This window comes from Cydia pomonella, chromosome 9, assembly GCF_033807575.1.
Source record: "Cydia pomonella isolate Wapato2018A chromosome 9, ilCydPomo1, whole genome shotgun sequence".
Taxonomy (NCBI): Eukaryota; Metazoa; Arthropoda; class Insecta; order Lepidoptera; family Tortricidae; genus Cydia; species Cydia pomonella.
This window is the reverse complement of record NC_084711.1, coordinates 14,146,781-14,171,560: the sequence shown is the minus strand read 5'-3', so window position 1 is coordinate 14,171,560 and position 24,780 is coordinate 14,146,781. Positions and strand designations below refer to the sequence as shown.

At 36.6% G+C, this 24,780-nt stretch overlaps 1 protein-coding gene across 5 annotated transcripts in view; it reads right to left on the bottom strand.

Annotated features, from left to right (window-relative positions):
* LOC133520927 (diacylglycerol lipase-beta) overlaps window positions 1-24,780 on the bottom strand; it is a 100,584-nt gene that overhangs the window by 36,201 nt on the left and 39,603 nt on the right. For all 5 annotated transcript variants that reach the window (XM_061855627.1, XM_061855629.1, XM_061855630.1 and 2 more), the window contains exon 2: window positions 16,120-16,215. In XM_061855627.1, the coding sequence (XP_061711611.1) occupies window positions 16,120-16,214 (95 nt within the window). In that variant the 5' untranslated portion in view covers window position 16,215. The remainder of the gene's footprint in view (window positions 1-16,119; window positions 16,216-24,780) is intronic.

Genomic DNA, 24,780 nt, shown 5'->3' with positions numbered 1-24,780 from the left:
GCCAATTTTCTAATTTATATAGTTATGTACGAATAACTTATTACAAGTGTTATTAAATTGTAAGGAACTCGAAAGGTAAGTAACATAGTGAGTAATAATCTTGTTTATTTATAACAGGCGTCTATAACCTCAATAAAAACAAAAGGAAGTAGCACACAAATACGCTTACGTAAACAGGTTTATCCTTATGTTCTTATTTTGCATATTACTGCACAAAAAAAAGAGTAAAACTGATTATACACTGTAACCGAGTCGTGTTAGCGGCACGGCGCTTATAGCCTGTTACATAAAGACATCGGCCTGCCAAAAATGCGGTGTAAAACGCAATGGACCAACGATGGGTCAAGGACTGAGGGTCCGGATATTTACGGGGGAACCTGTTACTGTTGTCGTTTATTTTATTTTATTGATAACGACCGCTACGGTACGGTATTTTACTGTAAACACACTACAAATTTATATTTTGCGTACTTAATTATCTCAAAAAAACTAGAATAAAACTGGTCAGATGAAGATACTCGTAACTACAGTAATGGCCTAGTTTTTAGCCGCGACTGAGCGTTCATTAGCTTAGGCTTTATAGATATTTCGAATTCATTTTTTTTTTTCTAGCTCCTTATATGAATAATACATAGCTAATGTAGGTAGCCAGTTAATTTCCAGTTAAAAGGGGCGACGGAAGGTCCAATATATGGCCATCGCGCAAGTTTTAACGTTTTACCTCAATAACTCTGAAACTCTGAAAATATACTCCTGTTTATAATTTTGCTCATCACGTCGCTCGGCTTTATCACTAGCTATTTTCTATTAAAGTTATACTCCTGTGCTATGCAGGGTAACGATATACAATTGAAATTAAATGAAAATTAGACATGTTTTCGTGATTTTTTCTATCGAGCCATTTAACCTTAGGTTTGGTTAGTTACTTTTGGTTAAATACTTCCCTTGCAAATTTATTTATTTATTTAATCTTTATTGCACATAAGAAAACACACTGTACAATAGGCGAACTTAATCCCGTAAGGCATTCTCTACCAGTCAACCTTTAGGCAAAGCAGATAAGTTGTAGGCGGTGCAAAACATGAGGTATAGGTGATGACAATTGATACATGTACGAACACAATACATTCATAAGAAATACACAAACATAAACATATAATATAATATTATAATCTCAAGCAAATAATATAATATTATAATCTAGTTTAAATATGTGTCATAATAATTCAATATAAGAACTGCAATTTTGCGTTCGTCCCCTCTTAAAGCATCATTGGGGTTTTAACTTTTTACATTATCATGGTATTTAGTCAGAGACGGTAATTTAAAGAAACCCGCTTTCTGACATTTTTAAGGTTGAATAATATATGATTGAGTATATCCATGATTCAATGAAGGCATTACGTTTATACGAAATAGGGTAGGTATCACATTAGCGATACTGAGCGGGGGTTGAGACGCAGCTGGCAATGCATCAGTGTTCCCAGTGGTACGGCGAGCGTGAGGCCGTGGGTGCGAGTGAACAGACTCCTCGGGTGAATCAGCATATACTAATCATCCAGGATCTAGGCAGATCTGCTGTTGACTGGTACAATAACGATCTAGGATCTAGGCAGATCAGAAAGCGTGCTAATTAGGTATTACTTTGTACACGTTGTTTTTAGGCACTGTTTATAGAGTACTCTGCCTTTCTGTTTATTTAATGTGTTGTTATGTTTTCTTATATATTAGTACCATTTAGTTTTAGTGTTACCAGGCTTCACTGAAAATCAGCGTTACGTAGTGGGCCCTAAGACTCACTCCGAGACATCAAGCTGCGCTCAGGGCTTTTTAGCGCAATTTTCTATGTTCCATTAAATATTACTTGTAAGAGACAGTATATATATACTACTGTTAGGGATAGCGGTCTAACAGGGAGGATGTGGTCAATAGTTAAACATTAATGGCACTTTTCGATATTTTATAATTTCGTCATCTATATGAATGATGAATGAATGAATGATGCTTTTATTCGAAACACACATACACAACAACATTAAAATAGACTTAAATCTAGGTAAAGTAGAAGTTACAGTGCTGCGGGTGGTTCCAGAAAAGGATAAAACTCAGCATGTGTCGCAGCACATCAGTAGTGTAGCACACGTAAAACAACACAGAACATAAAAACAGAACCGAAGCAGAATACAACAGAATGTGCAGTTAACATTGAAATTTATTTATAAGAAAACCAGGACATAACGTCCCTATAATATATGACGTTCTGAATTAAAAAAACAACGGATGCGTGACATGCGTGAAAAATTTGTATTTCCGCTATTTTGACGTTTGCTTGGTTAGTTAGTAAAAAATGACTTTGTTTGGTTGAAGTGTATGACTTATGGTATGGTACTGATGTAGATGAAGCAGTGTATGTAACTGTACATAATTAGGCATAAAACTACTCGGGTGATCCTTTTATGAAACTCATTTCATTCGCTCCATAAACCCACACTCGTATTTTAATGCCTTTCATTATGTAGCAGTCACATAAACTACTATTTCTTAATATATCAGCAACATTATATCTCGTCTAGTCTTAATGGCTGCCTCCTCTGGAATGCCGGCTGGCATACTCGTTCCATCTGACAGCGAGATCTGATTCTAAATTCAAATATGTACATAACTGTTGCCAGTCACCGTCCAAAAGGCTGTAAACGTTTACACTATGTAAAATTTTTGTGCTACGTAATAAACATTTCTGATCTTATCTGTCAGACAGGTAACCGCACGCTACTAATTGAATCGTAACCGCTCGATCGATTTGCACAGGGACCCTTTCTTTTTTTTTATTTACTCTCTGAGACTTAGTGTAGTTTAATACTCCGTTAAGGTTAAGGGAGGTGAACGACTATTTTTTTCTCGTCCCAGAAACTTGCTTATCCATGTGCAGCGTGCAGTGTGAATATAAAATATGCATGCATGCGTATCGCTGGCGGTTTCTTTCACACTAGCGGCGAGTACTTTTTAAAATATGAAAAATCTCAGCCATAGCTAAATGCTATTTATTGTTCACTTAACTCACCCGCGCTCGGTAAGCGCTGTAAATGACACCACTGATCCGATTAGCTAATCCATCCCGCTCGCCAGGGATGCGCAGTGACGTCATACACGTTCTGGGTACGCTGCCCACTTTAATGTAATATAACTTATATAACATAATGCGTAAACTATGTGCTTGTAAATAATCCTTCGTTTTTTTAGGATTCCGTGCTCGAAACGTGACTTAACCTATGACAAACAGCGAAAGCTCTACTGAGCCTCTAGTGATCCTTCATGTGAATGTTCGAAAATAAACATTTACGTAAATTTATGATTAAGGGGACGGGAAAACTCGTTTCTTATAAAGACTATAAGAAACGTGATTTTCTACGTTTCTTGTCTAGAATCGTAAACAAAAAATATAAATTAGACATAATACCTGGAGTGATATAATGACAACAGCTACTGAAGGATTGTAAGTCCAACTCCCGACTCAAAATTAAGACCCTACGTTATAAAAAATGTGTGATGGCACGAAATTACGAAACTCTTACTGCACGAGCCCGACTCACGCTTGGTCGGCTTTTACCTAATGTACGTCATACTACATGTCCTAGGCATGGGGCTGCCCACTCCATGCGACGGCGACGTGTAACATGATTTAATAGAGTAGGTGCCTATAAATAACTTCGTTTTTTTCAGAAACTGCACGCGTTGAGGCGAGCAAAAAGGTTCAGCGCCCCATCTTGGAACAATAACTCGGGTATCTTTTATTAAATTTTATTAATGTAAAAGAACTAAAAAATATAGGTAATATTTTGCAGGTAGATGTAATTACTTATATACTTACAGCGTTTACTCGTACTCGATTGACATGAAGGAGGCGTCAACGGAGTATATTAATTAATTTTTGTTTTTCTTTAGCACGCTCTGCAAACTGCTTCGAAGTATGAGGAGTTTAATGTATTAGACGTGCCTCAATATACAGGTTGTAACAAAAATAGTCGGGATCCGTTTAAGGGTATATTCGATATTTTGTCCTGATTAGGAAAGAGTAGAAAATTGTTTTGGCCCGAAAATTTTTTTTTTCTATGTGGCAGGTCTTTCATGTCGGCCAACCCTCCATTTAATCAAAGTCCAAAAATGTTGATACAGCATGTGCCCCTAAGCGGATTCCTACAATTTTTGTTACACCTCGCGTATATGTAGGTATAATATACAGGTTGTTTATTTAGTCACCACCAATAATTTACGGGCTGAATATATAGATCATACAGAGCAACAATTATATGGGACCAACACCGAAATGGCGAAAAAAATTTACTCTCCCATAGAAAATGTCAAGGTCAGACAGCCAAAATGTATGAAAAAGCCAATTCATATTCACCCCGTAAATTATTGCAGATGACTAAATAAACACTGTATTTACCAATGTTTGATGAGTCTGATGCACTGATGTGCCGTCGGAAAGTTCTTGTTTTTTTGCATTGAGATCGAAGTTTTCCATTTCTAAAATGAAAATTTTCTTTATTTTCTGTGATTCTTTTTTCAATATGTTGGAAAATTTTCACAACTTTGCACATCTGTAGCCTGGTGGGAGAACGAAATCAATGACAACATTTACAACGCTATCCGCAGCCAAGCCAATGGTACATTTCTACATACATACAATAATAACATTCATGGCACCTAAATTTTTATTCTACCCACATAACTACTTATTAGATAGATATCTACTGTCTAATAACTTGATTCTGTCGTAATACGTAATAACTAACTGAGGCAGCGCCACATTAGCTATATTGTTTTACCTCGTTATATGTACATATATTAATAAATGTTTTTAAAAAAGCATAATACAGGTAGGTTACCTAAGATGGTTTGAAATATGATAATTTGCGATTTTTCCAGGAAACACTCTTTGCCATAAAATAGACATCTGCGGTCATCTTTTTTAAGTGTGTCGGCTCATCGCTGAATTAACTAGTTAATTCTTTTTAAATACGGTCACTGAATAAGGTCGCGACGGAAACAAATAGATCACAGATCTATGAAAATAGTAGCGAGATGCACCGGGAAACTTATTAACATATTTTGTGGAGGGAATAGCAAAATGTCACTTCTCTTATATTTGAAGCAGTCCTACTGCAATACTGGGGAAGTGCCTCATAGAAGATCGCAACTGTAATAACGTTAATCTGTAAGATTATTGTAACAAATTCGTATTAAATGAAAAAAAAAACATAGTTTTTTAATAAATATTTATGTTTTACTATAATGTGACATTTATATTTTTAGCGTTATACTTAGCGGCAGTTTTGTGACTTTATCCATCGCTGTCGAAAACACAAATGTTGACATTTTTAGTCCCAATTTCGGTTTTAATTCAGTCCAAAACAGGGAGATTTTAATATCCAAAAACAAAGAAATAAACATACATAATAAAATAAAACTTACTAACAACTTAAACTAAAGATAAAAAATTTGGCCCAAATCGCCGTCAATGGGCAAGGTGCCTAGAAGGCTGGCCGTATTTCCCCGCTGTATGGCGATACTTATACGCTGATAGGGGCATCAACTAACCAACCACATCGCTGTCAATGCGGCGCCATGGTGGACATCCTAGGCCACCATGGCCTCTCGTGCGTCCGAAGCGCTGGAAGAATGCCCCGCCACGCCAGTATCAATGATGTTATCCGTCGGGCCCTTGTTAGTGCCAGAGTGCCGGCAGTACTTGAGCCCAGCGGTCTAGCCAGGGACGATGGCAAGCGACCCGACGGAATGACACTGGTGCCTTGGAGCATGGGTCGGCCGCTAGTGTGGGACGCTACATGCGTTGATACCCTGGCACCGTCCCATGTCCCGAGCACCAAAGTTACCGCTGGCGCTGCGGCATCCTCGGCCGAAAGCCTCAAGCGCCGCAAATATTCAGCACTAGGAAGCAGCTACATGTTTGCGGCGTTTGGCGTTGAAACCTTGGGGCCATGGGGGCCAAGTGCGCGTCGGCTTTTTAAAGATTTGTCGGCGCGCCTAATAGAGGCCTCGGGCGACCAGAGGGCTGGCCACTATTTCGCTCAGCGTATAAGTCCCAATTTTATCTTTCATTATATTGGATTATATTTATCTATCTATACACTACATTATATCATATTTCACATTCTCGTCCGTTAGACCATTGGTGTTTATGTCATAAACTAATAGTTTCCTTTCCACGAATTTCCATTTTAAATGATTTAAGTGACAAAGTTCATGTATTATGGGATTTATGACCAAATATAGTTGCATTTTTTGACCAAATGACGTTGTTAGCTGCGTATTCAGTTTCTTTTTTCGGAGACAGTGGGTTTAACTTTTCTTTAACGTTTGCCAATGCCTGGTTTTAAGATATTTTTAAACAGTTGCTGGCACATTTGAATGTCCTCATGAGCTGTCTGTAAGATTTTGTAACTCGGACGGCCGTCATTTTCTTTAATCAAGTTCTCTCAGAAAACTGGAAGACGAAAAAGTCCAATGCCCATGAGCCAGAATAATTAATAGAGATATAAAGACGTTAAATTGGCAGTTAGTTATTATTTCAGTTTTTTTACATGTTACATGTTCAAAACTATCCATATCTTATACCGCATACGTTAACGTTATATTATTATGTATGTATGAACTCTTTGTCTATTTGCTGTATTAGAGACATAACATTGCGTATGATATGATATGACACAGAATAAGTCGATTTCTGACTTAGCGCGTAATTAAGAAACGAACGCTATACTTATTTCATGGTATGTGTCCGACGGAGGTCCGACCATAATAGTTACTCCTGCTGAATGCTGATAGTATGTTAGGTTATGGCGGTGGACCTGAATTTGTCCTACCTTGTGTGGTTGTGTACCTGTGTACCTTTCCTGAAACCTATTAAGGAATTAGAACACACTTTTGGTGTTGCTATTGCACTATTATAAAGCCACTTTACGTACATACGTTTGTATCTACAACAATATAAAAACGTGATAAAGCTTTACACGAGTTTGCCATGTTTAGTAACTATATTTACATGAAAATACAAGACCCTTCGCCAATAATAGACCCTGGGGGCCTGCGATCAAAGCATTCGCCATACAGTAAAACGTGAATGGCGATATCGACAGTAAACTTGAAACTTCATGACGAAATGAAACTTTACGGTTCAATTGCGATTCGATATTTATTTGTGTGCCGTGAAAGCATTTTAGTAAAATAGTATTTATTAGCCTTTAAACATTACTTTTATCGCCGACTGTACTTTTCGTTATATAGTCAGCAATCAACTCATATTTTTGAGAACATTTGTTGAATATGCAGCCCGCTTTGTATATTTGATCCACAGGCTGCTTCACCTCAGCCTTACTACGTGCAAACCTGGGGATCAACATATTCGTCCTCGATTCATCTTCTACTCAAACATCTACTGAGTCGACGGTTTAATTTGGAATTCAATTTAATATGGCACTTAGTTAACATCGCAATCAACCATACCTGCATGGGGTCGAATAGATCCGATGCCGAAGGACTTATTTAGACGGTGCGACTTGCATCCGAGTTTCGTTATATGTATTACGGTATTTGATCGGTCGACTGATTTGGAGGATTTTAGTTACATTGCGGACCTCAATAGTCCGCAATGTAACTAAAATCGCATGCCAGTTCGCGTGCCGTCTAAATGAGTGTGTGAAAAAATGTAACGGAGTTGAATATCTGCCTGCCTGTGCCTGTGGTAAAAATAAATTAAACGGAACAAAAATATTTTCCATAATGCCATTGTCCAGGAAGGAAAACGGTTTATTTAGAGAAATAGCTGCCCACTATCCTCTTAAACACAATCAATGCTTGCAGTTTAGGTAACGTAGCTCATATAATTTAAGAGTTAATAAGCCTATGATGATATGGATATTCACCTTAAAACCACAAGATCCCACACCCCACCCGAGATCCGATCTTAATAGGTTATGTATGAGCGAATGAAGCGAAAACATTTCAGGTCTGGGTGCGTAAGCCAAGATGACAATCGTTCGCTCCGTGCCGAACGATACGGTAGTCTTTCTCTCTCTCTCTATCACTCTTCCATATTAGTGCGACAGTGACAGTTAAGTTTCGTTCGCTACGGAGCGTTGGATTGGCAGGTTGGCTACGCACCCTGTTATTAACACGCCCGGGCGGCAATTTATACAATTTTTCTCCATATAAAAAAGGGTCAACGATAAACTTGAAAGGTTTAAGCGATACTTCATTTTTTAAAGAGTATAAATCCCCATTCACACCGACCCGCCGTTGACATAGGTCGCGAGGGTCTGCGAGACAAAGTGGAGTGCTTCAGCACTTACAGTTGAAAGAACATCATTGAGTGAACAATCAGAACGTGTGCGAGGCGACATCTACGAGCAGCATTCGCGACGACCACGACCCTGAATAATCGTGACGACAAAGGGCAAGGTGTTCAAAATGATCTGACATAACTTTATTGTTAAGAGAGAAGTGATTGTTCATACAAAAAGAGAAAACGTTTTTCCACTTCTAAATATTTTCCATTCTCCAAGATTTTTTAGTATGTTATTGACACAATGAAAAAAAAAAGCGGCCAAGTGCGAGTCGGACTCGCGCATGAAGGGTTCCGTACCATTTATGACGTATTAAAAAAAAATCTACTTGCTAGATCTTGTTCAACATTTTACCACTTTGGACACACATTTCACCACTTTGGAAGTGTCTCTCGCGCAAACTATTCAGTTTAGAAAAAAATGATATTAGGAACCTAAATATCATTTTTGAAGACCTATCCATAGATACCCCACACGTATGGTTTTGATGAAAAAATTTTTTTTTTAAATTTTATGACGTATTAAAAAAAATTTATTCACTAGATCTCGTTCAAACCAATTTTCGGTGGAAGTTTGCATGGTAATGTATATCATATATTTTTTTTTGATTTTTCATTCTGTTATTTTAGAAGTTACAGGGGGGGGGGGGGGACACATTTTTTCACTTTGGAAGTGTCTCTCGCGCAAACTATTCAGTTTAGAAAAAAATGATCTTAGCAACCTAAATATCATTTTTGAAGACCTATCCATAGATACCCCACACGTATGGGTTTGATCAAAAAAAAATTTTTTTTTAATTTTATGACGTATTAAAAAAAAACTACCTACTAGAGACCCCCATAATTTATTGTTTTTTTTCTATTTTTGTGTGAACATCTTAATGCGGTTCTTAGAATACATCCACTTACTAAGTTTGAACAGTATAGCTCTTATAGTTTCGGAAAAAAGTGGCTGTGACAGAATCGGACAGACAGACGGACATGACGAATCTATAAGGGTTCCGTTTTTTGCCATTTGGCTGCGGAACCCTAACTAGGTTTATTTGTTTTCCTTTTTTTGCAAATTTGCAAAACATTTTTTGTAAAGCCTAGAATATATTATGCCGAAGCGATTGACATCAAAATCAAAGTGATTGTTAAGATTTAGTTGTTGGGAAACGTTTTCTTCCGAAATTGAATTTCAGAGAAAACGTACCGTTATTTCGCAAGGATCACAAAGCTATTCTTCCCTCTTAAGGGAGTACAAGAGGGTTTGCAGATTATTTTGACTACCTTAATCGACTCAATGTTACTTCTGCTGTTTACTGTAGCTGTAGTACCACTGTAGAAGAAGAAGAAGGGGACACCCAAATTTATATTTTTATGTATTATAAGTATTCTAACTTTGAATTGGGTTGTTGAAAATCGACAAAGTATGTAGTACCGTATTTTTCTAGAAAAACATATTTTTTTCATAGGCTTAAATTATTAGTAGTCTTTCTAATTATTACTAAAAAAAGCGGCCAAGTGCGAGTCGGACTCGCGCATGAAGGGTTCCGTACCATTTAAGACGTATTAAAAAAAATCTACTTGCTAGATCTTGTTCAACATTTTACCACTTTGGACACACATTTTACCACTTTGAAACTGTCTCTCGCGCAAACTATTCAGTTTAGAAAAAAATGATGTTAGGAACCTAAATATCATTTTTGAAGACCTATCCATAGATACCCCACACGTATGGGTTTGATGAAAAAAATTTTTTTTTAATTTATTGACGTATTAAAAAAAAACTATTCACTAGATCTCGTTCAAACCAATTTTCGGTGGAAGTTTGCATGGTAATATATATCATATATTTTTTTTAGATTTTTCATTCTGTTATTTTAGAAGTTACAGGGGGGGGGACACACATTTTTTCACTTTGGAAGTGTCTCTCGCGCAAACTATTCAGTTTAGAAAAAAATTATATTAGAAACCTAAATATCATTTTTGAAGACCTATCCATAGATACCCCACACGTATGGGTTTGATGAAAAAATTTTTTTTTTACATTTTTTATGACGTATTAAAAAAAAACTACTTACTAGATCTCGTTCGAACCAATTTTCGGTGGAAGTTTGCATGGCAATGTATATCATATATTTTTTTTAGATTTTTCATTCTGTTATTTTAGAAGTTACAGGGGGGGGGACACACATTTTTTCACTTTGGAAGTGTCTCTCGCGCAAACTATTCAGTTTAGAAAAAAATGATATTAGAAACCTAAATATCATTTTTGAAGACCTATCCATAGATACCCCACACGTATGGGTTTGATGAAAAAAATTTTTTTTTTTAATTTTTATGACGTATTAAAAAAAACTACTTACTAGATCTCGTTCGAACCAATTTTCGGTGGAAGTTTGCATGGCAATGTATATCATATATTTTTTTTAGATTTTTCATTCTGTTATTTTAGAAGTTACGGGGGGGGGGGGGGGACACACTTTTTACCACTTTGGAAGTGTCTCTCGCGCAAACTTTTCAGTTTAGAAAAAAATGATATTAGAAACCTCAATATCATTTTTAAAGACCTATCCATAGATACCCCACACGTATGAGTTTGATGAAAAAAGATTTTTTGATTTTCAGTTCTAAGTATGGGGAACCCCCAAAATTTATTGTTTTTTTTTCTATTTTTGTGTGAACATCATAATGCGGTTCATAGAATACATCTACTTACCAAGTTTGAACAGTATAGCTTTTATAGTTTCGGAAAAAAGTGGCTGTGACAGAATCGGACAGACAGACGGACATGACGAATCTATAAGGGTTCCGTTTTTTGCCATTTGGCTACGGAACCCTAAAAAGAGATATTTCTAATAGAGGTAAACCATTTTTTGATTTTTAGATCTGTCTGTTTTTAGACAGGCCAGTCGTTTAATCTCTGCCATATACCTACGTACTTGTTTTCTGTCCAAAGAAACTATTAAGTAGTCATTTTAAAACTAAGACAATATATCGCAGTCTTTTTTGGCTTACGACTATAATCAGGCGTTTCTTGCTAAAAACATAATGGTTAGCTAGATGGACAGGTTTTACGTCAAGTTTTGTTAGAGGTTTTTAACCTCTTGATGGTTTTGTAGCTCTTGTGTTTTTCACGCAAATGTGTTGTTGTTATCCTTGTACCTTTTTTGATGTAAAAAAAGTCTGTAGCAACCGCAGTAATTAGCATAAATATATTTTAAGATAAGTTTTTGGCAAAAAAATAATTTTTGGTACAAGCTTTTATTGCTGACTGTATTTTACTTCGCACATGCATCTACAACTCATCGAGACAATTCTAAAAACCCCAAACACAATTAGGGTTGCTTCGTTCTATCACAGAGTTCCTATGGCCACCTTCTGTGACCTGTCCCCATCATCAGATCAGCTCGATGGTACCATATTAATATTGCATTGTCACCCGACTTACATATGTATGCAAAATATTAGCTCAATCGCAAAACGGGGAGTGGGTCAAATTTTGGAAGCTAAATTTGACTCATTTTCCGATTTCACATAAACGTATTATATAATATGGCAAGTTAAATAAAAGCTTGATGTACTAAACAGTAATCTAACTAGGCTAAAAATATTTTTATACCACTTCGGTGGCAAACAAGCATACGCCCCGCCTGATGGTAAGCAGTCATCGTAGCCTATGGATCTGCAACACCAGAGATATTACATGCGCGTTGCCGACCCTTTAAAAACTTGTACACTCCTTCATATTTCATAAAAGTACCAAAGGTACTCAAAGAATCATGTAAATTAGGTACTTGATTGTCTAATGGATCCAAAGTAGCTTTATATGTATATGTATCTTTAAATAATTTATCCATATCTTTATTTATATTTATACATCTGTAATTATGTCACAGCTCCTAAATCATTCCATTCAAATAAATAGGTTTAGGAATTTGTAGGCTTTACACTACTTACACATTTTATTTAAGGAGACAAAATAATCATATTCATGAAATAGAAACTCAAGCGTTTTTTTTTTATATAGTGCCGGCAGGATTTAAAAGTACTATTTAATATGAATATAACGATATGTTGCCTGTGTTCGTGATCTTATTAGAATAATTGTATTTTAATTGTTCCGAAGTAGCGGAACCGAGCAGTCATAATTAGGTTTAACAGTTACTTGCGCGCCTAATTCATGTCAGATTATGTGTTTTAGAACGAATTAACCTTATTAACTTCCCGGATAAAGAACGAAGCTTCTAAAGCTTTCGCTCTTGATTGAATTTGCACTAAATCTCTAAATGATCTTTCAATTTACCCTATTTGAATATAAAGTTAGTCCGCTTTGATTCCGACGAAAATCAAATTGTGTCAGTCGGTAGATTTAATTAGATTAGAAAACGGATTGCGGTGACGAGCAAGTATTTTCCACTGAACGAGTTTAGGCCACATTTCGTTAGGACAGCATCGGTTCCCGAAATGTTGACATGTGTCCTGCGCAATTAAAGTAATAATTTAATATATATTTTTAGCAGCTTATATCGTTTGGTAGAGGCGACGATGTCATTAAGTAACTTTTACTTAGTTATGTATTTACCTACGCGGATAACACATAGACAAAACGAATATTCGTTATGCCGGTGTCGGTGGCAAACACGTATGATTAATATTCAAAGAAATAGATTATTTACTTATAAATGTTGCCACCTGCATAGAGCATATATGTGACGTTCCACGGGGTAAAGGGCCTTATGGCGATCGGCGCCTACGCTGTTACTAACGACGCTCCAATGCTAATAAAGTACGTAAGCGCTAACCGCTATAAGGTATCTTTACCAGATACAGTCACATATAAAGTCGATTAACCTGTATTTCGAGATTTTACAATTCACGAAGGGAACCTTGATGCTAGCTAATAAGTATATTAAAAATAGGTATACTACCAATCTTAAATCGGAGATACCAATGAGTATATCTAGAGTTAAAACGCAAAGAGATACTTACATTTTGTTTACCCTAAATGCATGAAATTTCATTATGCTGTACCGTAATGGTAATGTTATAGGTACGGCACACAATCAGTGTGGCCTTAAATCTCGTAATGTTATTGCAGAGCGTTCTGATTTAATTCAATCTGTGTGTGTTGTTGTTCTACTTTTCCGGATGAATGGGAATTTCGCAAGGGAAGCGTCATTAATTTTACCAAACCAAACGCTATGTAAACATTTTACATCGCGCTAAAATACGCGGAAAGAGATTAGTTCTGACGGCGTGATTAATGAGATCGGGATATTCGGGTCGTGTATCGAACTCACCTCATTTCATAATACGTATTAGGTATCTAATTCAAGCGGATACTTATCTCTTTCTTACAAATTTGATTTGAAAGAAGTCCCAATAGATTGCGATTTTCTTGTTAAGCGCTAGAAATTGTAGTCCATCCCTTGAGTCTAGTGTTGAGTTGCTCACTCGTGAGGCACCTCATTTGTACCACTCATTTAGTTAAATTGTCGCAGAACTTCACACCGCATAAATGTCATACATCACTCCTCAATTAATTTTACTCATTTACTCGCGCGCATCACACACAGCTCTTACCACTCAAACCATTCAAACACTTCAAATTTGAAAAAAAACTCTCAGCCTTTCAAACTCACTCGCGTTCCTCACAACTCGCAAGAGAGTCGCGAGGCGCTCGGTGCTCGCCGACATTCAAATGAAGAAATGAGTCATTGACGTCATCGCATTCATCGCTCACACTATCAACTGCCCAACTACAAACCTTATTGCAAGGACAAAAGGTCCACCGCGAAATGCGTTGTGTTTATTCACTCGCCTCACTGTGACATCCCCTCAAAAATCCTTTCAAAATGAAACAATGAATTAGATTTACCGAAAGAGGGAGTGAGACAGACACGCGCCGTGCTTCAATAACACCTCATCGAAAATACGTTAAAAATGAAACACGAAAGAAAACAAGCGTAAGCGTCCGCAAGCTTACATACATATTACGCCATTTTGATCCTAGCATTGCTAAGTTACTTGTCAAAAGCGAAAAATCTAAGTCATCAAAGAACCTACCGAAGAAAGTTTTTTCTCTCTGTCGCACTTGTAATTTCATACGTAAGTGCGACAGCAAAGCAAAACTTCATGGTTCGCGGTAGGCCTCCATATTTGTTAGCTATTATTGTACTAACGCGCATACCAGTATAACCTGACCTCAAGACTCATATTGCTGGTGTCATGTATAATCTGAATCAATTAGACTGGACAGTGAAATGGTTACTTGATAAGCGATTGAAATGCCAACCAAGTCTCACTGGGCATTTACGAAGCTAGCTTAGAAAAGAAACAGTTATCGTTTAAGAGACCAAAATATTATTTAAATTATTGAAATATAATATAGTGGCGTACACAAAATATGATATTTTACATTAGTTTATTAATAAAAAAGTACATAAATATAATTTGTATAGGTGAAATAAACATGTACATTTTAACGATTTGAATTTTTAATACTTTTTGTTAACGTGCTTCGTATAGTATTTCGATCATTTATGATTTTGACATATTTATAGTACGAGAAACTCGAAAAAGTTGTTCGTAATCTTTAGTTGTGTTTTATAAATAGTGATCAGTGACCATTCTTATAATTATACCAAAATAACAATATATTAACATTGTTTTCGCGATAAAATATACCTGTGGGTCTTTCTTTGTGTCTTTTGCATACAAAAATCAAGTGTATATTACAAGCCGGTGGCATTACCGCGCGAACGTTATTGAGGCTTTCGTTTGTTATCATATTACAATGATATTATTACTGATAAATTATGAGGTGGTAAGTTAGTAATTTCTATATAATAATGGTACAAAAAATATTGGATTTGTTCTCCTTATTTTGTTAATTGTTTGTCTGGTAGTTTATGGTTAGTATTTATTTCAATATATGAATGTTAAACTTAAAATGATATCAAGTAGCAAGGATTGATACTGAACAATCTAACAATAAAAATAATAAACTGCTAAATTAGAACAAGTTTCATAAAAGCATCATATTAAGTTGCAATAGGATGTATGTACTTTAACTCCTTAGTTTGATTCTTAAATGTATGTCTTCTGTTCTTAAAGTTCTGTTTTAAACCTCCAGAATTGCACTCCAAGTAAATATTTAAAAGGAAGTTTAGCAATGCCTAAATATGTATTTACATTAAATATGGTTTGCTGCCGTTGGAGTTGATGAAATAGTCGATGCTGCAAAAGTGCTAGTACCTCTCCTCATTTGAAGTAAGACATTGTAACACCTCATTTTAGAGAATGAGGTACTCATACAAACTCATTTTAAATTGATGTCCTACCCATCACTACTTGAGTCACACCGGCTCATATTTTACTGACGCGCACTCACGTTACGCTCTCATTTTAAAACAACATTCTCAAGGAAAATTGCAATAAAGGGAAATTAGAGCGAATAAAAGTTTTACATCCAAAACTTCTACTCGCTCTATTTTCTTTGTAAGTATAGTAACGAAATACCAGACATAGGTAAAATACTCGTATGTTACGTTAATGTTCGATTGTTCATGCCAAATTTCATATAATTTATGCGGGTCATTTTAAAATGAGAGTGTAACTTCCATTGTATGGGAGCGGCTTTTAGGCGGCGGGTTCTAGTGATCAGTATGAGGACAAAAAATGTAATGTTCTATCGAATACCGGCTATCGGTGAAACTAGAGGGTGAAACTAAGCGCTTAGTCAGCGCGATATATTGTCTACTTACCATACAAAACGGCACAGTAGCTCGAAGATGCTCGGAAACACGAGATCGTCCGAGGCGGCTAGCCATTTGCGCCCCAGTAGCCGGAGCGCCGGCATTCTGCAACAAGTCAAAATAGCTCTTATTAAGATGCTACTGGAGTTGAGAGTCGAGGGAAGGGTTTTATTAATTTGAGGACCGTCGGACACCTATCCGCCTAATTGCTTCGTCTAATGTGTCAGTTTAATAATCTTACAGCAGCAGCAACAGAGTCAAGTTACCGCAAACGGGCAAATTTGTAAGACGAAGGCGTATCACATTGCTTAGAGTAAGTAAGTCTTATGAGTTATGAGTCTGAATTTGTAGAACTCAATTAAGTTTACAATACGTAGAAAAATTTCCGAATGTTGATTTGTGTTAGACGCACGTGGCTTTAATTGATTTTTTTTAACCACGAAAAATCCTTAATGATTCAAAATAATTTTCGTGGTGAGTATTATTATTGTTTGTTTTGCAATCTGGGTTCATACTTCAGTTAGAGGGCGGTGGGGATATATTTTTGAATTTTTACTTCTTAACTAAGTAGCGACACTAGCGGACCACAAAATACACATACGTAGCAAGTAAAAGTCTGTGACATGGACACACGGACAAATGGAGGGACGGACAGAGGGATATGACAAAACTATAAAGGTTTTTGCGTTTTTGCCCATTTTGTCTAAGACACCCTAAAAATAATAAAAACAGTGGATACTCTATCATCACTTTTAAAAGGCTTTTACTCATAAATCTCCAAAATTATAGTAATAATTTAAGAATCTTCTTTATCCTCCCTCCGCATATTTGAATAGAATAGAATAATATATTTATTTCAAGAATTTGGCATTACAAGAGCAGCAGTACATTGATCCCCACCAGGGATCGGAACCGGTTTTTTGCAAAAACATCGAAATAACCATATATTTCGGTTTATTTTATACCCTAAATGTAGGACTCAGTTGTGTTTTCAGATAACGCCTTCGTATTATTAGATTGCCTAATTAGAAATGAAGTAATTAACAAAGAACGAAAAAATACCGTTTTCGTTCCCATACAAAAAATACCGGTTTCCGATCCCTGATCCCCACACTAGGCTCAGCCTGTAACGTGGGAATCTCAAAGAAGTATCAAAATTAATTTAAGACTGAAGTTTTCAGCAAGGTACGGAAAACTTTACTTTTGGTTAAATTCATAGAGAATTAGTTTTGAGATGAGGATGAGTCTTTAATATTACTTTTCGTTTGTTTTAGTATAGCAAAAAACCGGCCAAGTGCGAGTCGGACTCGAGCACGAAGGGTTCCGTACCATTATTTATATAAACGGCAAAAAAAATATGTTTGTTGTATGGGAGCCCCCCTTAAATATTTATTTTATTCTGTTTTTTGTTATAGCGGCAACAGAAGTACATTATCTGTGAAAATCTCAACTGTCCAGCTATCACGATCACGGTTTATGACAGATGGACGGACGGACGGACAGCGAAGTCTCAGTAATAGGGTCCCGTTTGACTCTTTGGGTACGGAACCCTAAAAACGATACTTAAGAAATATATATCTTATGTTTGCTAATGATGAAGTACTAGACTTGTGCCGCCAGAAATTTTTCAAAATTGCGAAATTTATAAACATAAAAAAATTCGGAAGCTTCTCATATTTTTGTATGGGAATCGAAATGTTCCATTTGCAAAAAAAACTTTTCTTAGTTTCGGAAACTTCCCGTACGTTCGAGGAAATTGATTTTTTAGCAGTTTACAGTTCACTTTAATTCGACAGTTCTTAGCATACGTCACGTCTGAAAATATCGATACGAAAAAAGTTCCAAAAATATGTATACACGACTTTATTGCCCGTATATCAAGGTAGTGTATACATCTTTTTGGCACATTTTTCGTATCGATATTTTCAGACGTGACTGTACAACCACTTGAACCGCAAATTATTAAAGAATAAATTTCCTCGACCGTACATCTGTAGGTACTTTACCCTGTTGTAGCGGGAATCGAATTGTACGGCAACCCAATAGACCGGTTAGTTAGTGGAGCGCGCCATTTGCGAAACGAAAGTATTTGCGGCCGCCAATCGGCACCAGTGGAATAGTGTTTCCACTGCAAACAACCTATTTGCAAGTACGAACTGTTAGTTTAGTTGGAAGTAAATAAGGGATCCTCTCTATTAAGTAAACAGGAAATAGAAATCGAACCCGTGTATTTGTAATCGAACAGTGGTTTAAGTTTCGGGTGTGAAAACTAATTTTCACATGCTTAACGGTCGAACGTATTAAGGTTTTATATCTTTATTGTAACATCCCATGTACCATATGTTCCTGTGAATAAATTATAAATAAATATTACTGACTGAAATTGACTAAGTCCCACAGTAAGCTCAATAAGGCTTGTATTGTAGGTACCTAGACAACGATATATATATACCTAATATATAATTATAACTGCTTAAATACATAGAAAACACCCATGACTCAGAAACAAATATCCGTGTTCATCACACAAATATATGCTCTTACCAGGATTTGAACCCGGGACCATCGGCTTCATAGGCAGGGTCACTACCCACTAGGCCAGACCGGTCGGTCAAAAGATGGTCGTCGTGAAGTCGGCTAGAAGATGTACATACACTGTTGCAGAAATATGAAAAGAGTTATCCTATAAGTACGTCACCTCCGTTCAGGGAGCCTGGCCAAGATGAGAAACGCCAATCGAAACTTTAAATAATGTATGGAAATAGTCACGTGAGTTTTCGTATATTTTTTTCTGTCATTCCGATACATCTTTTTTGTTTGCCGATTCGTTAGCCGATGTACAATTGCCATTCTGCTCCCAGAAGCCCCCTGCCGGACTACCACAGGACAGGTTTGGTCAACGTGTGAATTAAGTAACTGCACCTTGCACCGATAATAAAAGAAATTTAAGCTTTTGTATGAGAAAGATACACTTATTTGCTTTATTATTATGTAAAATCTGACAGCGCCGAGTACAAATCGATTTTAAATTGTATTCGTTGATGCATCACACCTCATCGTAACCTACAATGATGGTTTACGTAACTCAGCAGTGTCTGCGCGTGAGCACCGTGTCGTCTTAGTTCCGTATCAGTGTACCATTTCCTCGGGCATCGAACCCGGATCGGGTATTTCGGGAACGAAAAGCATTCGGCATTGTGGTCTATGTTTACCCGATCTCCCCTGAAACTGTGCTCCGTGTGCTCGGTCAGTAGGGAACGTATTTTTAAACAATGTTTTCCTTCACCTATTTACTCAGTTTCGTTTCAAAGCATTTGAACGAGGAAAACGTGATACGTAAAATGTATTTTTATAGTCAGGTTAACGATACAATGAACTCGGAAGAACGTAATATGCCTCAATGAGGAATATCGTCGTTTTGCAGATACTATCGTCGGCTTATCGCGTCAGAAGATGTGTATACTCTTGCTTTTATTTTATCTCCTATAATCGACCTTATCAAAGGTCAATAACATACCCGTTGTTTGTTTTGATTTTGTTTCGAAATGTTACAGTAAATATGGAAATAGAGTTAGTCACCGTTGCATGCATTACATCCTACCTACGTGAGAAAGAGAGGTAAAGTCTATGAAAAAACGTGTCCCTTAGTTTGACATCCAAAACAGATGTCGCTGTACTGCGCCATGTTTTTCGGTCACTGAATTGTCAAACGTCAACTTTTGACAATCAGAGTTACCGCAAAATGTATGGTGCTGTACAGCGCCATCTCTCGTTTACCTGTCAAATTCGAAGCACGAAATTGTCTTAGATTTAAGCATCTTACTCAATCAGTGTATCTTTGATTCCAGATATGATGATAAAGCTGTCTACCGTTTAACTAAGATGGTTAGTATTTAAGAAGTTTAGACTACGATGAAAATAATGATTTAGTTGCGTACGACTGATCTGCATTTAAGATCAGTACACCTAGTGTAACTAAATTCGATTTCCAAACGTGACGTACGCGTTTGCGTTTAGTCTCATTTTGTATTGGATTTAGAAAGAGCGCGCCAAGCGGGACGTTTTGGAAAGTCAAAAATCTCATACAAAATGACACTTAACGCAAACGTGTACGTCACGTTTCGCTGTCGAAAATATTTACACTAGGGGTACTGTATGTAAAAGTAAGAAATCTTACCAACGAATTGAGTTAAGTGGTTGGACAGTTGGATAGTAAAATGTCATAATCATAAGTACGAGGGGGAGGAGGAGGTTTTGCCAGTTTTTCGCTTTTTAGGGTTCCGTAGTCAACTAGGAACCCTTATAGTTTCGCCATGTCCGTCTGTCTGTCTGTCTGTCCGAGGCTTTGCTCCGTGGCCGTTAGTGCTAGAAAGCTGAAATTTGGCATAAAAAAATAAATCAATAAAGCCGACAAAATCGTACAATAAGATCAAAAAATATTTTTTTTTTGGATACCTCCCCTACACGTAAAGTGGGGGTCAACTTTTTTTTTGCTTCAACCCTACAGTGTGGGGTATCGTTGGAAAGGTCTTTCAAAACTAGGTTTCAAAGGTCTTCAACAAACATTTCTTGATAAAGTGAATATACATATTCGGAAATAATTGCTCCGAAAGAAAAAAAAATGTGTTCCCCCCCCTCTAACTTTTGAACCATAGGTCCAAAAAATATGAATATAATCTTGGAAGTAGAGCTTAAGAAAAACATTAAATGAAAACTATAGCGGATATCTGATCATATCATATCTTTAGCTGTTTTTGAGTTATCGCAAAAAGTTTCCCCTTCATAGTAAAAAGACGTACACCCACAGTTTATCCCTTGGTTAACAATCTACCATACTTTAAGCTCCAGTTTAGCTTATTGTGACGGTCAAATTGTCTTTACCGCCATTTTCAGTGTTTATTTAATTTTCGATTCATGATGTACCTAGGTAATATTTATGAGTAGCATAAAATGTCAACAAGTCCTCTCTGATTGAGTAAATGATTGTAACAAATTAAGCAGATTTCAATATCACTAGACTAACATTTCTTCTGAACGTCATTTCAATATCTGAGATTAACCGTTGCTGGTTGCACGTCAAGATTTTAGCAGATTGGCTCGATCATTCCGCACCTAGAGGAGTTTTTGTTCTTTACTCGCTTCCGGCAGAAAGTACCGTATTGTGGTTATTTTAGTCCAAGTACGCAGCTCTCGAAGGCAGTAACAGTAAATCCGGTACAGCTAGACATGAAGATTACGATCTGAGCAGAGATGCAGCATTGACGTCACGGCCGGGTCGTCGGCCGACTTTGCTGCATTTAACTATGCACTCGAGGTGAAGGCACTAAGCCCAAAAGAAACAAGGCCAGAAACGTATCGATTCGTCCCGATGTTTATTTATATGATGTAACGGTGTATTTAGTTTCACAACAATCTGCAATTTTTAAGCTACTTATTTTAGATACCTATCTAAAACTTTTCTTGTTTGGTCGTGCGTACAAAATATTATTGTTTTATACAGAAACTTGAATTACTAAATAAAATGGATGAATCCAAGGAATTCAATTGTAAAGTAGCAGCTAAACCGTTTAGCACAAACTAAAAAATATTTGTTAATATTTTCTTTGTTTGAACAATGTCCTCATATTTTCATCAAAAATCAAAACTGAGGTAAAGTTATGGTACAAAATGTAATTACGCGGGTAAACCATGACTTACTTAATCTTATCGACCTTGAAATGTGCGTGTTGAGGGAAAGTTTAGTTTCGTACGGTAAATTATTTACATTGTTTGCGTTCTTTCACTGAAGGGGATTTTAGGTAGCCACATTAAATACATACATGTATCACCTGATCTTATAACTTATCGATTGCGAGTGGTGCGATAAATTTTGTTTATCATTAGGTAATGTTGACCTTGGCTGACATTCGATGGCCGTGGGGAAACTATAACTGGTCAGAAACTTGTTCGTTCCGTTTGCTTTGGTGTTAGAACTCTGATGAAATTTACACCGGCAACTACACATTAACATTGACTTGCTTGCGCGTGCGCGCTACGCTGTTTGTTACAAAACGAAGGTGTTACCGTTAAACTCCCCAACAACTTTATATAAGCTTAAGTTCTATATAGTCTAATTAAGGGTTTCACCTCTGAATGAGAAATGATAAACTGAAAGCTTATACAAGGGCTCCCAAGACTATGGGACATCAAGGGAAAGTACCTTAAATATCGTAGATAGGATATTTTGCTGAAAGAAGTTATTTTTAAAAACCAGTAATTCTGCGTTTAAAGATTTTCTAAGAAATACTTGCTTCGTCTGGGAATCGAGCGGGCCTAAATGTGAAAAAAAATCACCCCTATTTTAATGATGCCAATCGAAACAATGGACAAAAAATTATAATTCTTCTTAATGCCTTAATAAAACGATGATTTTGTTCAAAAAATATGATTCCATTAAATCAAAACTTACTTGATATGCCATGTCCGCAATAAATTAACACAATAACACGTGTGTAAGTTCATGAAGACTAAACAGATAAATATTAGACAGGCGATAAAAATGGAACCATGCTGGGACCCCAGAAATAGATGGCTAGGAAGTTTGAGGCTAGCAACTTTATTTGGTGGTGGTGACCAAATATTTGCATCCCTTTTACGTAAGAAAGAAAGTAACATGGCTTGCATATTTGAGCAAATTTAATATACGTGTGAGTAGCCAATATTACGAAATTGAAAGCAGTTTTGGTATGAATGGAGCGGTACGTTTGCCTGCAACTATGTAATCGCTGAGTTCTATTTGCAATCTGCGTTACGGTAGGTCACATGCCAAACGAATCGTGAAGCTATATCGGACAGTTCTGGCGTATGTTCTATTTGATTAGCACAGTGCACAAACTTAAGCTATATTTGCACCAAACCGCCTGTGATTTTTAAGATACAGTAGGTTCAGACAACGGATTAAAAAAGAGTCGTAGTGCTTTTTTTGATCACAATACGGCTGCCATAAATTCAATTAGCAATCTTAAGGCCTTTCTTTAGGGACTTCAGCGGTTCGAATCCCGAGGTTTTGACTTTAGCTCGATAGAAAAAAATCACGAACTTCGGTCTATAATGAATTGAAAAAGTTATAATAAATTTTGCACAAAAGCCAAACGAAAAAGTATTTCTAAAAATGAGCAATATTATCCTTGGAGAATGCAGCGATTACTTTTTTTATTTTTAAAACACACAAATAAAAAAATTTAAAAACTATGTATCTGCGCTCCTGGGCACGCACTTCCATCTCGCTTACGCTTAGTGACTCCATGATTTTTTAGTATGTTATTGGCAAAATGAATGAATAAATGAAAAACGAGGTTTATAGGTTTTCCTTTTTTATTAAATTTGCAATACAATTTGTTATTTAAAGCGAATCCTATAAACCTAGAATATATTATGCGGAAGCGATCGACATCAAAATCAAAGTGATTTGTTAAGATTTAGTTAGCGGAAAACGTTTCTCCCGAATTGGAAGTTCATAGAAAAAGGTCCGTTATTTTGCTATAAAGCTATTCTTCCCTCTTAAAATATTAAGAATAAGAATAAGATACACCATTTATTACCACACAATAAAAACAAGTGCGAGTCGGACTCGCCCATGAAGGGTTCCGTACCATTTAATTATGACGTATTAAAAAAAACTACTTACTAGATCTCGATCAAACCAATTTTCGGTGGAAGTTTGCATGGGAATGTATATTATATATTTTTTTTAGATTTTTCATTCTGTTATTTTAGAAGTTACGGGGGGGGGGACACACTTTTTACCACTTTGGAAGTGTCTCTCGCGCAAACTATTCAGTTTAGAAAAAATGATATTAGAAACCTCAATATCATTTTTAAAGACCTATCCATAGATACCCCACACGTATGGGTTTGATGAAAAAAGATTTTTTGAGTTTCAGTTCTAAGTATGGGGAACCCCCAAAATTTATTGTTTTTTTTTTCTATTTTTGTGTAAACATCATAATGCGGTTCATAGAATACATCTACTTACCAAGTTTGAACAGTATAGCTTTTATAGTTTCGGAAAAAAGTGGCTGTGACAGAATCGGACGGACAGAATATGACATGCGGGTAAAAAATATTCGCTAAATTTTACTGTTTGGGAAGTTGGCTGCTGATGCCGGGTGACATTGATCACTTTGTAGAGCGTGGTTGGTGGCTGGTGCAGCTGATAATGATATGATTCGATTGCCCAATCTATTACCCACACTATATCTGGGATATAACAGAAATTAGGTAGGTTCTAGTTACTATCTTTTTCTGCAAAGAGCATTGTACGCAGTCTGTCATGGTCATATGCTCATGACCGTGAAATAATATATAAGTATGTTCGTTTAAATAGGTTCTATCTTGATATGCAAAGTTATGTGTTGTACCTACTACCCACCCGACGTGATATTGGATGAGAATCGATTGTGTTTCTTATTCCTATTCGAATCATTCTTAGTCAAAGGAACGTGAACGCCCATCCGATAACTATCCCCTCGCGTAGAAATGTTCTGTAAATTCCTTAATCTAGATTAATTGCAAACGCGTCTCATTCCTGTACTCTCAGTGCCTTGAACGCGTAGAGTATCGTTTAGTGTGAGACCTGTATCCTTACCACGAGTTAGACACTAACATTCGCTAGCGATTGCGTAAACTCAC